The 14,518-nt window shown below is 47.6% G+C and overlaps 1 protein-coding gene and 1 long non-coding RNA gene across 3 annotated transcripts in view; one reads left to right on the forward strand and one right to left on the reverse strand.

Annotated features, from left to right (window-relative positions):
- The first annotated feature begins 1,234 nt into the window (after positions 1-1,234).
- Positions 1,235-13,643, forward strand: LOC138765883 (TLR adapter interacting with SLC15A4 on the lysosome-like). 2 transcript variants are annotated; one of them, XM_069943003.1, is made up of 4 exons: positions 1,235-1,438; positions 3,209-3,315; positions 4,530-4,651; positions 12,288-13,643. In XM_069943003.1, the coding sequence occupies exon 4, from the start codon at positions 12,306-12,308 to the stop codon at positions 13,149-13,151; it is 846 nt and encodes a 281-aa protein (XP_069799104.1). In that variant the 5' UTR covers positions 1,235-1,438; positions 3,209-3,315; positions 4,530-4,651; positions 12,288-12,305; the 3' UTR covers positions 13,152-13,643. The 2 variants fall into 2 exon arrangements, with proteins under 2 accessions (XP_069799104.1, XP_069799105.1); XM_069943004.1 differs by lacking the exon at positions 3,209-3,315.
- A 52-nt stretch (positions 13,644-13,695) lies between these two features.
- The window catches only part of LOC138765884 (uncharacterized), a 222,756-nt gene continuing 221,933 nt past the window's right edge, over positions 13,696-14,518 (reverse strand). Inside the window, exon 3 of the long non-coding RNA XR_011358643.1 lies at positions 13,696-14,226. This is a non-coding gene — a long non-coding RNA (uncharacterized lncRNA). The remainder of the gene's footprint in view (positions 14,227-14,518) is intronic.

Below are 14,518 nucleotides of genomic sequence, written 5' to 3' on the forward strand. Positions count from 1 at the left end.
GAACTCAGATTACCAGGACAATTTGTACAGACACTAACAAGCAGGGGCGATGGGGGATTTCAGCTCTGAGGCTGCTAAATAATAAGTGCTGCTCTGGAGAATAATACAGGATGTAACTCAGGATCAGTAATGTAATGTATGTACACAGTGACCCCACCAGCAGAATAGTGAGTGCAGCTCTGGAGTATAATACAGGATGTAACTCAGGATCAGTAATGTATGTACACAGTGACCCCACCAGCAGAATAGTGAGTGCAGCTCTGGAGTATAATACAGGATGTAACTCAGGATCAGTAATGTAATGTATGTATACAGTGACCCCACCAGCAGAATAGTGAGTGCAGCTCTGGAGTATAATACAGGATGTAACTCAGGATCAGTACAGGATCAGTAATGTAATGTATGTACACAGTGACCCCACCAGCAGAATAGTGAGTGCAGCTCTGGGGTATAATACAGGATGTAACTCAGGATCAGTAATGTAATGTATGTACACAGTGACCCCACCAGCAGAATAGTGAGTGCAGCTCTGGAGTATAATACTGGATGTAACTCAGGATCAGTAATGTAATGTATGTACACAGTGACCCCACCAGCAGAATAGTGAGTGCAGCTCTGGAGTATAATACTGGATGTAACTCAGGATCAGTAATGTAATGTATGTACACAGTGACCCCACCAGCAGAATAGTGAGTGCAGCTCTGGGGGGTTGCGATTACCCCTGTATTTCCCCTCACCCCATAGAACGGATACCCATACAATAATCTCCTTATTCTGGATTCCGTCCGCTCCATCAGTCGTAGGTTTCATCTTCAGACATGACGCCTCATTGGGATTTCACGAGCAGCCATAATAAAATCTCCTGTACGGATCACTGGTGATGGATACGAGGCGGTGGCGGCGGTGATGTTACTCTATAGGCCGTGTGACGCATGAGAGGACGAGACGAGAAAATACGATGTGACAGCAGCAATTTCCCAGAGCAGCAATGTATGGTTATTATAGGAGAGACCTTTATATCAGGAGACGCCTGCGGCCCTGACACACAGACCGCCATGGCTGCCACGGACACAGTTCATGAGCTCAGGCAATGTATAGCAGTATTATATGCACAATGGGGGAGAGTTATCAATCCTCATACAGGGGAGCAGTAACCATAGCGACCAATCACAGCCCAGCTTTCATTTTTAAAAAAGGCCTCTGAAAACTGAAAGCTGGGCCCTGACTGGTCGCTAAGGTAACCGCTCCCCTGTGTAAGGATTGATAGCTCTTCTCCATTGTGTCAGCAGTGTATAGAAATCTAACAAAGGACGAAATCACATGAGCCGCGAGTCACAGAAGAATCCATCATGTGGTCGGGAGGAAGTTCTGTCCCCGCATAATAACAACCTGTTCTGGAGGTTACAACGCCGGGCTGTTAATAAGTAATAAATAAAGGGTCAGTCCACAGCTTATAACAGTGCAAGAACATCAGTGCTGGAGCGTTATAAGAGAAGCCGCTGATATCAGTCACATAGGATGTAATAGGAGGTTATCTCAGTGCTGGAGCGTTATAAGAGAAGCCGCTGATATCAGTCACATAGGATGTAATAGGAGGTTATATCAGTACTGGAGCGTTATAAGAGAAGCCGCTGATATCAGTCACATAGGATGTAATAGGAGGTTATATCAGTGCTGGAGCGTTATAAGAGAAGCCGCTGATATCAGTCACATATGATGTAATAGGAGGTTATATCAGTGCTGGAGCATTATAAGAGGAGCAGCTGGTATCACATAGGATGTAATAGGAGGTTATATCAGTGCTGGAGCGTTATAAGAGAAGCCGCTGATATCAGTCACATAGGATGTAATAGGAGGTTATATCAGTGCTGGAGCGTTATAAGAGAAGTGGCTGATATCAGTCACATATGATGTAATAGGAGGTTATATCAGTACTGGAGCGTTATAAGAGAAGCCGCTGATATCAGTCACATAGGATGTAATAGGAGGTTATATCAGTGCTGGAGCGTTATAAGAGAAGTGGCTGATATCAGTCACATATGATGTAACATCTGGAGGTTATTATCAGTACTGGAGCGTTATAAGAGGAGCGGCTGATATCAGTCACATATGGTGTAATAAGAGGTTATATCAGTGCTGGAGCGTTATAAGAGGAGCGGCTGATATCAGTCACATATGATGTAATGTCTGGAGGTTATATCAGTGCTGGAGCGTTATAAGAGGAGTGGCTGATATCACATAGGATGTAATAGGTTATATCAGTACGTACTGGAGCGTTATAAGTGGAGCAGCTGATATCAGTCACATAGGATGTAATGTCTGGAGGTTATATCAGTACTGGAGCATTATAAGAGGAGCGGCTGATATCAGTCACATATGATGTAATAGGAGGTTATATCAGTACTGGAGCGTTATAAGAGGACCTGCTGATATCAGTCACATATGATGTAATGTCTGGAGGTTATATCAGTGCTGGAGCGTTATAAGAGGAGCGGCTGATATCACATATGATGTAATAGGAGGTTATATCAGTACTGGAGCGTTATTAGTGGAGCAGCTGATATCAGTCATATAGGATGTAATGTCTGGAGGTTATATCAGTGCTGGAGCGTTATAAGAGGAGTGGCTGATATCAGTCACATATGATGTAATGTTTGGAGGTTATATCAGTACTGGAGCTTTATAAGAGGAGCGGCTGATGTAAGTCTCATATGATGTAACATCTCTGGAGGATGTATCAGTGCTGGAGCGTTATAAGAGGAGCTGCTGATATCAGTCACATATGATATAATGTCTGGAGGTTATATCAGTGCTGGTGCGTTATAAGAGGAGTGGCTGATATCAGTCACATATGATGTAATGTCTATTGAGGTTATTGAGGTTTAACTGTATTCTCTATTGATTATGTGTATTTCCTCTCATGGTCTTCTGATTTCTACTTAGTCAATCTCTGAGCCAGCTACCTCAGGGGCTACTGCCCTATCACAGAGGGTTATTATGTCTCTTGCCCAATCAGATTCCCCCCTGAAGGCCTAGGTTATATACAGTGGGCTTGGGACTGGGCCAGTGAATTGTTAGTAGAGTGTGTATAAGAAGTAACATTACAGAGCCTGCTGAGTGTATTATTCCTGGGCCTGGCCAAGTGGCCAGGACCCATGTGTGGGATTATTATATTCCTTCTATATCCTGATATCCACACCATGTCCAGCTAGAGCACTGTAAGTAAGGGGCTGTGAAACTCCGTGACTAAATCCTATCCACGCTGGACTGATGTCTTCACCTTCTACCTCTGAATGCAACGCACAAGTAACTGAGGTACTGTACGAGTCAGCAGTCAAGCTAAGTGCATAGACCGAGTCTTTACTGCAAACACGCTAGAATTCCTAAGGGGTACCCCTGATGGCTAACTCTACCCACAAGGTACATCACTGGATCTGTGTCACTCTGTGCCCATAGACAGCATTAGGTGCAAGTTCATACCCATGGTTGCATGTAACTTTTCTCTAAAGACCCCCAGCTCTGAACCATAGTAGTCTGGATAAGGATGCCACATTCACCCCAACAGACCCCAAGTGGCTTCAGCTATTCTTCTCAAGGTCACTTAAAGTAAACCTGTCGCCCCCCGTGCCGGGGTGACAGGCTCCCGACCCCCCCCCTACAGCCTCCTATACTCACCTGATCCCGCCGGGTCCCGGTTCTGGATCCGGTCGGGTCACGGACATCTCAGCCGCTGCAGCCCTGCGTGCGCTGAGAGATGAGTCCAACGCTCATAGAGAATGACGGAGCGCTGGACTCTCCAGTCATTCTCTATGAGTGTTGGACTCATCTCTCAGCGTGCGCGCCGGGCTGCAGCGGCTGATATCTCCGTGACCCGACCGGATCCAGAAGCGGGACCCGGCAGGATCAGGAGTCTATTGTCTGACCAGATTCCTATACTGTGACACTATCACTGTACCAGAACACCTGCAAAGCTATATTCATATACAACCGTGTACCGCAACACAAAGTTCTTCAGTAAAAGCTTAAACTGCTTGGAGTCTGTTTTCAGTAGCGTGCAACTCACCCAACTCCTCACAACTACATCTACATGTAGTCCAGCAGAGCCGAGTTAGTGTATCTGCAGTGTCCCAGAACGTATAGCTGGTCCCACTCCTGGCCACCATGACGTGTGCCATGTAGTGCTTCCAATAGACCTGGGGGGTAGAGGGGATATGGAGACATAGAAGAAGTTCTGGGTCTCAGGAAAGCTGGGTGACCACCTCCACCGTGTCTGCAGCTAAAATAAGTGAACAGAGGATCCTAACACTTCCAAAAAGGGGTAACCGAGGAATCATAGAGAGCAAGTTTAACCCATAGTGTCTGGATTGGGGGGAGGGGGTTACACATGCCAGGGTCCAGGGGTCACTTTATGTCCTCTTATACACCCCCACCACCCCCGCTGGACAGCGTGACCCGTGATTCCGTAATTCGTCATTTCATCTGGTGAAAGAGATTCTTGCAGAACGACTTCTCCTTTTTTATAACTGCAGATCTGGAAAAGAAAAGAGCTGAGAGTTTGTTACTGTGAGTCAGGAGGAGGCAGACGGCACACGATGTCAGTGTGACGGGATGGTGAGCGGCTGATGAGCGAGGGGAGCAGCGGCTGTGGCCGGTAAGATAAGGATAATGGTAGTTGTACCATTCGTGTCTTTTGTTGAGCTTGTTGAGTAAACACCCACAGTGCAGGGAGTAAAGTAATAAGAATTGCCTGGAGTTCTGCATCAATCAAAGACACAATGGCCCAGATTAAAAAAGAAATGGGTGTAAACTGCCCATAGCGACCGACTGATAGCCGAGCTGTGATTGGCTGCGGAGGACGGTCTACACCAGTTTCTATTTTATGCACTTTGATCAATCTGGGCAAATGTAAATGGATGAAGCAAGTCTCTCTACTGCATGAGGCAAACTAGGGACACACACCATGCAGTAGAGGGTCCATGTGTATGAGGGGGCCTGTGTGTGAGGGTGCCTGTGTGTGTGAGGGTGCCTGTGTGTGTGAGAGTGCATGTGTGTGAGGGTGCCTGTGTGTGTGAAGGTGCCTGTGTTTGTGAGAGTGCATGTGTGTGAAGGTGCCTGTGTGTGTGAGAGTGCATGTGTGTGAGGGTGCCTGTGTGTGTGAGTGTGTGTGTGAGAGTGCCTGTGTGTATGAGGGGGCCTGTGTGTGTGAGAGTGCATGTGTGTGAGGGTACCCGTGTGAGGGTTCATGTGTGTATGAGGGTGCCTGTGTGTGTGAGGGTGCCTGTGTGTGTGAGGGTGCCTGTGTGTGTGAGGGTGCCTGTGTGTGTGAGGGTGCCTGTGTGTGTGAGGGTGCCTGTGTGTGAGAGAGTGCATGTGTGTGAGGGTGCATGTGTGTGAAGGTGCCTGTGTGTGTGAGGGTGCATGTGTGTGAGGGTGCCTGTGTGTGTGAGGGTGCATGTGTGTGTGAAGGTGCCTGTGTGTGAGAGAGTGCATGTGTGTGAGGGTGCATGTGTGTGAGGGTGCCTGTGTGTGTGAGGGTGCCTGTGTGTGTGAAGGTGCCTGTGTGTGAGAGAGTGCATGTGTGTGAGGGTGCATGTGTGTGAGGGTGCCTGTGTGTGTGAGGGTGCATGTGTGTGAGGGTGCCTGTGTGTGTGAGGGTGCATGTGTGTGTGAGGGTGCATGTGTATGAGGGTGCCTGTGTGTGTGAGGGTGCATGTGTGTGAGGGTGCCTGTGTGTGTGAGGGTGCATGTGTGTGTGAGGGTGCATGTGTATGAGGGTGCCTGTGTGTGTGAGGGTGCATGTGTGTGAGGGTGCCTGTGTGTGTGAGGGTGCATGTGTGTGAGGGTGCCTGTGTGTGTGAGAGTGCATGTGTGTGAGGGTACCCGTGTGAGGGTGCATGTGTGTATGAGGGGGCCTGTGTGTGTGAGGGTGCGTGTGAGAGTGCATGTTTGTAAGGGGGTTTCGGGGGGTGTGGGTGCATGTGTGTGTGTGGGTACATGTGTGGTGTACCCCCGCGGTGCTATGGCGGTGATTTTTTTTTTTTTTTTAATAGCATTTTTTTATGATGCAGCCCGGCGGCCCACGGAATGGTAATCTGGCCAGCCCAGCGGGCATTTGCCCAGCTTGCCCGATTACCAGTCCGGGCCTGCCTGCCGGGCTGCTACGGGGTCACTTGGGTTGTTATCACAGTGGTCTGGAGTGGAGTAATGACCCACCCGCACTATTGGTACTGCCACCCACAGAATGGGGAAATGTCCCAAGGAGTCTGTATACTGTGTTAGTGCAGGACGAAGAATCACAGAGTCTCTTTATCATAAATAAAATCTTGTTTATTCTGAGGTTACTTGTGTGCAGCAGAAGTTACAGCTTTGCCTTGACAGAATGCTTTACGCTTGATAATACACTTGGTAGTACACTTGATAATACAGGATCCAGGTCTGTGATGAGAGTGTAGAAAGTGGTACAGTTGTGCTGACTGGGTTGCGTGTTGAGAGGTATAAAGAAGAATCAGAGGAGCAAAGAGGAGGATGTTGTGAGAGTCCCAACCCAAGTAGTGATGTGCTCTACCGGGATGTTGGAGGATGAGGTAGAAATAGAAAACACTTGAGAAAGAATACTTGTGCCCGTGCATCGACTCTTGTCAGAATGAACCACTTATTGCCCTACCAGTGTCAGGGGACCCGTCCTAGAGGGTGACACAAGCACCAGACCCTGTTACCTGGGATGAGCGGAATGCTGAGGGTTTCCTGCTGACACCTGCACTGCGAGATAGAGTTCATAGGCTTCTAGCAACTTTGCTCTATCCAGATCAGTTCCTAGCTTTCTGCTTTTGTGTATACTGCCCTGCACTGTGACTCTCCTAGTCCACGGCCTGGGTTGAGATGATCTCTGCCTTGTCCTCTCCTGTAAAGGGTTTTAACACTGCATAGTGCTGAGTAAGGTTACTTGAGGAGAAACTGCTAGATGCTTCTCGTCTTGCTTCCTCACTGTACAGGAACTCGACTAAGACTGGGGACCTGGCAGAGGGCCAGGGCTACTGACCTCTACACTTCCTCTACCCAGGTGATTTCCTACCTACAGCTCCCTGTAAGGTGCGCTGTGAATGAGTGAAAAGTGCATAAAGAAGAAGTACAGAAGGAGATGATAGGACAGAAGAAGAAGCTCTCATTGGTTCACAGATCCATGTGACACACAAGCAAACAATAACACTTTCCATACTTCAGCTGCGCAGCAACTAAGTACATATACTTACAATAGCGACATCTTGTGGCGAAACTTTATCACTACTACATCACAACTTACAACAAGTACAGGCTTTTGCAAGGGTGTAACCAACAGAAACACCCGTGGTGATACACCACACGCTTGTGTGTGGGTGCATGTGTTTGAGGGTGCCTGTGTGTGAGGGTGCATATGTGTGTGGGTGGGTGCATATGTGAGTGGGTGCATGAGTGTGAGGGTGCATGAGTGTGTGGGGGTGCATGTGCGAGGGTGCATTTCTGTTAGGGTGCATGTATGTGTGGGTGCATGAGTGTGAGGGTGCATGTGTGTGTGGTTGCATGTATGTTTGTGTGTTATCCCACCACGGGTGTTGCTAATGGTTACACCCTTCGTAAGAGCCAGTACTTATTGTACACAAGTGGTGGTGAAGGTAGTGATAAAGTTCGCCACTAGATGTCGCTGTATTAAATATATGTACTTAGATGCTGCACGGCTGAAGTATATAAAGGGTTATTGTTTATTTGTGTGTCACATGGATCTGTGAACCTATAGGAGTCTTTTCTTCTTCTGTCCTATCATCTCTCTCTTTACTTCTTCTGTTGCACTCTTCACCCACTCACAGCACACTTTAGATACGCTGCGGAAGGAAGTCACATGGGTAGAGGAAGTGCATGGGTCTTCGTGTTGGACATTGTAGGGGAAGGACGCAAGCTAGACAGCTCCCTACTCTATCTCGCAGGGCAGTTGTTAGCAGAAAACCCTCAGCATTCTGCTCATCCCAGGTAACAGGGTCTGGGGCCTTGTGTCATCCTCATAGGACGGGTCACCCGACACTGTTGCGAAGACCCAAAGGTCAAAACATGGGCACAAGGTATTCTCTTCTTCTAAGTATTCTTCTACCTCATCCTTCAAGATCCTGGCAGAGCACAGTACTACTTGGGTTGGGTCTCTGATTCTTTGTATCTCTCAACACGCTACTCAGTCAGCACTACTATACTCTTTACTGTATCCCTACCACAGATCTGGTTGCTGTATTATGCTGTAAGTGTCTTATCAAGTGCTTTATCAAGGGAACTATCAAGTGTACCGTACCCTGTCAAGGGAAAGCTGTATAACTTGCTGCACACAAGCACTTTCCAAGTAAAAACGACACAGTACACTACATCCTTGGGACATTTCCCCTTTCTGTGGGTGGCAGTGCCAGTAGTCCGGGAGGGTCATTACACCACTCCGGCCCACCGTGATATCATGCCATCACACCTGTGTGCCCAACCGGCACTGGCGTCACGACTCACAACATAACATCTTGAGGCCGAGCTGTATCTCGGCCAACCACCACCGGAGTGGCGTCACACTTTACCACCTAGCAAGTGACTGTCCGATCCTCCAACACAACATCACCGGGGGCGCACCACATGTGGGTGCATGTGTGTGAGGGTGCATGTGTGTGTGGGTGCATGTTTGTGAGGGTGCATGTATGTGAGGGTGCATGTGTGTGTGTGTGTGTGAGGGTGCATGTGTTTGAGGGTGCATGTGTGTGTCGGTGCATGTGTGTGAGGGTGCATGTGTGTGAGAGTGCATGTGTGTGTGTGAGGGTGCATGTTTGTGTGTGAGGGTGCATGTGTGTGTCGGTGCATGTGTGTGAGGGTGCATGTGTGTGAGAGTGCATGTGTGTGTGTGAGGGTGCATGTTTGTGTGTGAGGGTGCATGTTCTTTATATACACAGATGTTCATACAGGCTAGTTTTTGAAGCTTGTTAAAATCCTATACTATACAAAGACAAAGTCCCCCTATACAGTGACCATATATTGGTAGATACCAGTGCTGCACATTCACTGCAGACCATATAAATGACAACAGTGACTTATATCCAGTGACTCACAGGTGACGTCTTCTCTGATGAGTCACATTTTTGAGTCATTTACTTTTCCTTTTTATTTTCCATCCGGCCCGAGCCCTCACTTTTCTCTGCAGAATCTGCCAGGGAAATATTTTAGGTTCTTTGCTCCAGCAGATATAATAAGTAGGTCCTCTCTGTGCCGCGATATAGTATTAAGGCTCCTAGAGGCCATCAAATAGTAGCTAAGCCCCTCCGCGCCCCACATATAGTAGTTAGATCCCCTCTGTGCCCCTATATAATAGTTAGGCCTCCCTGTGATCCCATATAGTAATTAGGCCTCCCTGTGATCCCATATAGTAATTAGGCCTCCCTGTGATCCCATATAGTAATTAGGTCTCCCTGTGATCCCATATACTAATTAGGCCTCCCTGTGATCCCATATAGTAATTAGGCCTCCCTGTGATCCCATATACTAATTAGGCCTCCGTGTAATCCCATAAAGTAATTAGGCCTCCCTGTGATCCCATATAGTAATTAGGCCTCCCTGTGATCCCATATAGTAATTAGGCCTCCCTGTGATCCCATATAGTAATTAGGCCTCCCTGTGATCCCATATAGTAATTAGGTCTCCCTGTGATCCCATATAGTAATTATGCCTCCCTGTGATCCCATATACTAATTAGGCCTCCCTGTGATCCCATATAGTAATTAGGCCTCCCTGTGATCCCATATAGTAATTAGGTCTCCCTGTGATCCCATATAGTAATTAGGCCTCCCTGTGATCCCATATAGTAATTAGGCCTCCCTGTGATCCCATATACTAATTAGGCCTCCCTGTGATCCCATATAGTAATTAGGCCTCCCTGTGATCCCATATAGTAATTAGGCCTCCCTGTGATCCCATATACTAATTAGGCCTCCCTGTGATCCCATATAGTTATTAGGCCTCCCTGTGATCCCATATAGTTATTAGGCCTCCCTGTAATCCCATAAAGTAATTAGGCCTCCCTGTGATCCCATATACTAATTAGGTCTCCCTGTGATCCCATATACTAATTAGGCCACCCTGTGATCCCATATACTAATTAGGCCTCGATGTGATCCCATATAGTAGTTAGTTCCCTTCTGTGCCCCTATATAGTAGTTAGACCATTGTGTGCACACATATAGTAGTTAGGCCCCCTTTATGCTTTAATATAGTAGTTAGTTATCTATAGAGTATTAAGCCCCTTTATGCCCCCATTTAGTAGCTAAGCCTCTCTGTGCAGGTAGGCCCTAAAGAGGGTAGTGTCCCCCAAGTAGGTATACCCTCCCCCCTTAATTAACCCCCAATAGGTAGTGTCCCCTATGTAGGCATTGCATTCTTTAGTAAAAAAGCTTGAATTTATTTCTTCACCTCTTGTGCCGCCACTTTTCTAACAGCAAGTGGTTACCAAAAGGAGGGCAGGAGGGGCCCTCTATTTTTTGGTCCCCTATTTAGCAGACCCTCTATCTGTTGATCCCCTATATAATGGGATAATCTGTCACTATATATTGGGTCCTCTGCCTGTCAGCCTATGGGTATGTATTCAATATTGGCCGATCACACAGCTATAGCACATGAGTACGACCTGCGCCTGCTGTGTTTCGCTTCCTATTTCTCATACATATGTAAGGGATTCAATGGAAAGAGGAACATGGAGAAGAAGAACTGAGGCAAAAATCATAGGAAGGAAAAGCATGTGACTAGTCCATTATTAACACTGGGAGGATTACAAGACCAACATTACCAATAATAATACCGCCCCCCCCAATGACCATATCACCACATAGTGACTAAATAATATAGCAATACTGTTACTAAAGAGAACACATGGTACAAAAACCAAAAATACCCCCATACAGTGACCATGTAATGGTAGATATCAGTGCTCCACAGGCTGCGCAGATATAAGTGATTACAATGCAGTTACTTCCAGTGACTACAGGGGGTGTCGTCTCTGATCATTCTCTTTCCTTTTCTTCCTTTGGGCTGAGACCATCATGTAGACTTCCCCCATCCATGACTCCTTTTCACAGAATCTGGAGGGCAAACTTTCAAAGGTCTTAGGCTCTGCACTTTTTCAACCCCAGCCCTTTGGTAGGTAGGTTCCCTAAGTATAGATACGTCACTCAGCAGGAATTTGCCCCATTGGAGGTAAACTGTTGCCCCAATGTACATAGTTGCCCTCTGGTAGGCAGTGGCCCACAGGAGGTAGATACGTGCCGCCAGCACATTTATGTGCCCCTTAGGAGGTAGATAGCTGTCCCCAGTGTAAATAAATACCCTCAGAATAGACAGTTTCCCCCAGTGCAGACTTGTATCCCCAAGAAGTAGATAGATGCCCCCTGTGTAGACAGGTGCTCCATAGGAGGTAGATAGTTGCCACCAGTGTAGGTGTGTGGCCCCAGAAGGTAGATAGATGCCCCCAGTGTGAAAAGGTGCTCCCCAGGAGGTAGATAGGTGCCTCAGTGTAGAAATGTGCCCCCAGAAGGTAGATACATGCCCCAGTGTAGATAAGTGCCCCCAGAAGGTAGATAGATGCCCCAGTGTAGATAAGTGCCCTCAGAAGGTAGATAGATGCCCCAGTGTAGATAGGTGCCCCCAGAAGGTAGATAGATGCCCCAGTGTAGATAGGTGCCCCCAGAAGGTAGATAGATGCCCCAGTGTAGATAAGTGCCCTCAGAATGTAGATAGATGCCCCAGTGTAGATAGGTGTCCCTAGAAGGTAGAAAGATGCCCCCCCTTGTGGACAGGTGCTTCATAGAAGGTAGATAGGTGCCCCAGTGTAGACAGGTCTTGGTAGTTTCCCCAGTGGACAGAGTGTGGAGATCCTGCACTGCTCCCAGCCTGATAAGTTGCAGGCCCAGGGCAGCCAGAAGCCTTTGGAGATAGTGACTAGGCCGGAAGCCAGCAGCTCTTTCCTCCATCATCTTTCAGGACACATAAAAGTGACTTTGGCTATTCCAGGGATCCAGGGCAGATGTAGTAGTTATCACCAGCAGTTGTGGAGCCCTAGACAGGTGCCTGCCCTCCCTAACTCTTGTCCTGGCCTTGGTCATAGTAATGACGACAGTATTTCGCTGTGTAAAGAACTGATGTACAGGTATATGAGTAGTAGGGAGGTAGAGATGCTCCATGATATGTATCTTATATACCAAACCTCCTGTATTTGTCTCAGTCCTCTCCCTCCTCTTATCTCTCCGCAGACTTTCCCAGTCGTCATCATGTTGTCCGAGTCTTTCCTGTGCACGGCCGTCTACCGGGAGCTGATGTGCGCGGAGGAACGGAAGGACAGAGAGAAGAAGAAGTCTCTGAAGAAGACGTCCATCAGGAAGCCTGGAGCTGCAGGTTCTGGGTCCTGTCGCAGGGAGCATGGGCCGCAGCAGCTGCATCACAGTGAACTCTTAGGAGCGCCATCACAGGCCCTGTCCATCCCGAGGCGCGAGGCACAGAGTGATGGCTCCTTGGACCTATACACGTCCTGGTCCAGCCCCTATGGCAGCATCTACAAAAACTACCCAGATCTGCACATCGCTGGGGATCACATCCTCCATAAAGTGGACTCTGGATGCATCTTAGACACCGACTCTGAGGATGGTCCGGTTCTGCTCTCGGCGGACATTGACAGCAGCAGTCTTCATAATGAGAATCCTGGGGGGCTCCTAGAAGAAGGGGCGGCCCCCAGTATAGAGAGCCACATCTTACCCTCTGCCCCCTTCTCAAACTCTGTCCTGAATGGTTTCCTAGAGAAGAAGATGCAGGAGCTTTATAAGCAATGCTACGAGGAGACCCTGAGGGCGGGCTCCTCACCCCAGCCCCTCCTGTGGTCCACCATCCTCATGCACAACGTCCACCAGATCAGCCTGCAGATTTCCCAGGAACACAATGTGGATCAGACCAAGGTCAAGGAGGCCGTGCTGCAGGGTCTGTGCTGTGCGACCAGCGGGGTGAGCTCCGAGTTCATCACCCCAACACTCCACATCTCCAGCCAAGACAACAGAGCAAAACTGGGGGCGCCATCGACCAACTCTGCTTATATCAAGAGCTGCCGGGTGCACAGCAAGAAGTGACACTACACCATGTGACAGCATATAACAATGAGTAGCTATGCTAATCCAGTCACAGCCAGAGCTGCAATCACAATGCTGCTGGTTTCCTGAATCAGTGTCTGTGCAGAATGTCCCTGCTGCATCGTACAGTAACTGATGAAGAAGACAAATCTGTCTGCATGTCTCCCAGGATGTACAAAAGGGTTCAGATCCTGCACTGGAGTATAGGACATCATCATGACTTAAGAGCAAAATAGTGAGTGCAGCTCTGGAGGTGACGGGAGTATAGGCCATGATGTAACAGCAGAATAGTGAGTGCAGCTCTGGATGTGACTGGAATATGAGACATGATGTAGGAGCAGAATAGTGAGTGTAGCTCTGGAGGCAACTCGAGTATAAGACATATTACAGCAGAATAGTGAGTGCAGCTCTGGAGGCAACTGGAAAACAATACATTATGTTACATCAGAAATATCTGTGTCATTTCAACCAAAATAAATTATTTCTACCGAACTATATGGAAAGTTGCTTTAATCACAGATGCACCTGTTTAGTTTGCTCACAACTTTGACTTTTCTGTGTTTAAAACTTTTTTTTAAGTGGGTGCCTGGATTAGGATAGGTGTAGCAGAGACGCTCCTCCACATTCTAGTTTTATGCAGCCTATCCATTGACAGCACATGGTGGGGAGAGGATGAGTTGGATTTCAACCGCCTGTTCTTCTGTTCTTGGAGAAAGAAGTGACCACCAGAGGAGCCTGACAGCAGCTTTCCCCTTCTTCCTTATTTGAATACACACACAAGATGTGTTCTTACGTGTACGGCCGGCTCTACTCCCATTCTGCTGAATACATACCTGAGAATTATCTCAATCATATGTCTTTACTATAAAAAACTATGGTGTTCGCCTGGCGTCCTGGAGTCTCATTCAGCAACCAAGAGGTTCATTCTTAGCTTGTAGTACAGAAATGTCTTCCTCTTCATGTAAGAAAGGCTCCCGCTATGTACCAGGGTTGTAGAGTTAATTTCATAGGCCTATAATTTCTTTCACTGAAGATATCGATCAGATCCCGGACGAGCCCCCATAATACTGGATTTCTGCGACCAAATTACATAAAGATACAGATACAGGTAAGTATTGACGCACACGTAGAGACAGATACACAGATACAAATACAGAGAGTTTTACTTTCATGGATGATGATAACTTCACCATTGTAGTCAATGACAAACGAATCATCACAATTACTAACAAAATATTTTATGGACAAGTCAATAGGCGGAGTTCACACATAGTATTTGGTCAGTATTTACCAGGGATAGAGTCAGAGGGAGACTATGATAGGAAGGTTTGTACGTCTTTCTGTGTTTTGGACCCAGTCCTGGTTTC

This window comes from Dendropsophus ebraccatus, chromosome 10, assembly GCF_027789765.1.
Source record: "Dendropsophus ebraccatus isolate aDenEbr1 chromosome 10, aDenEbr1.pat, whole genome shotgun sequence".
Classification (NCBI taxonomy): Eukaryota; Metazoa; Chordata; class Amphibia; order Anura; family Hylidae; genus Dendropsophus; species Dendropsophus ebraccatus.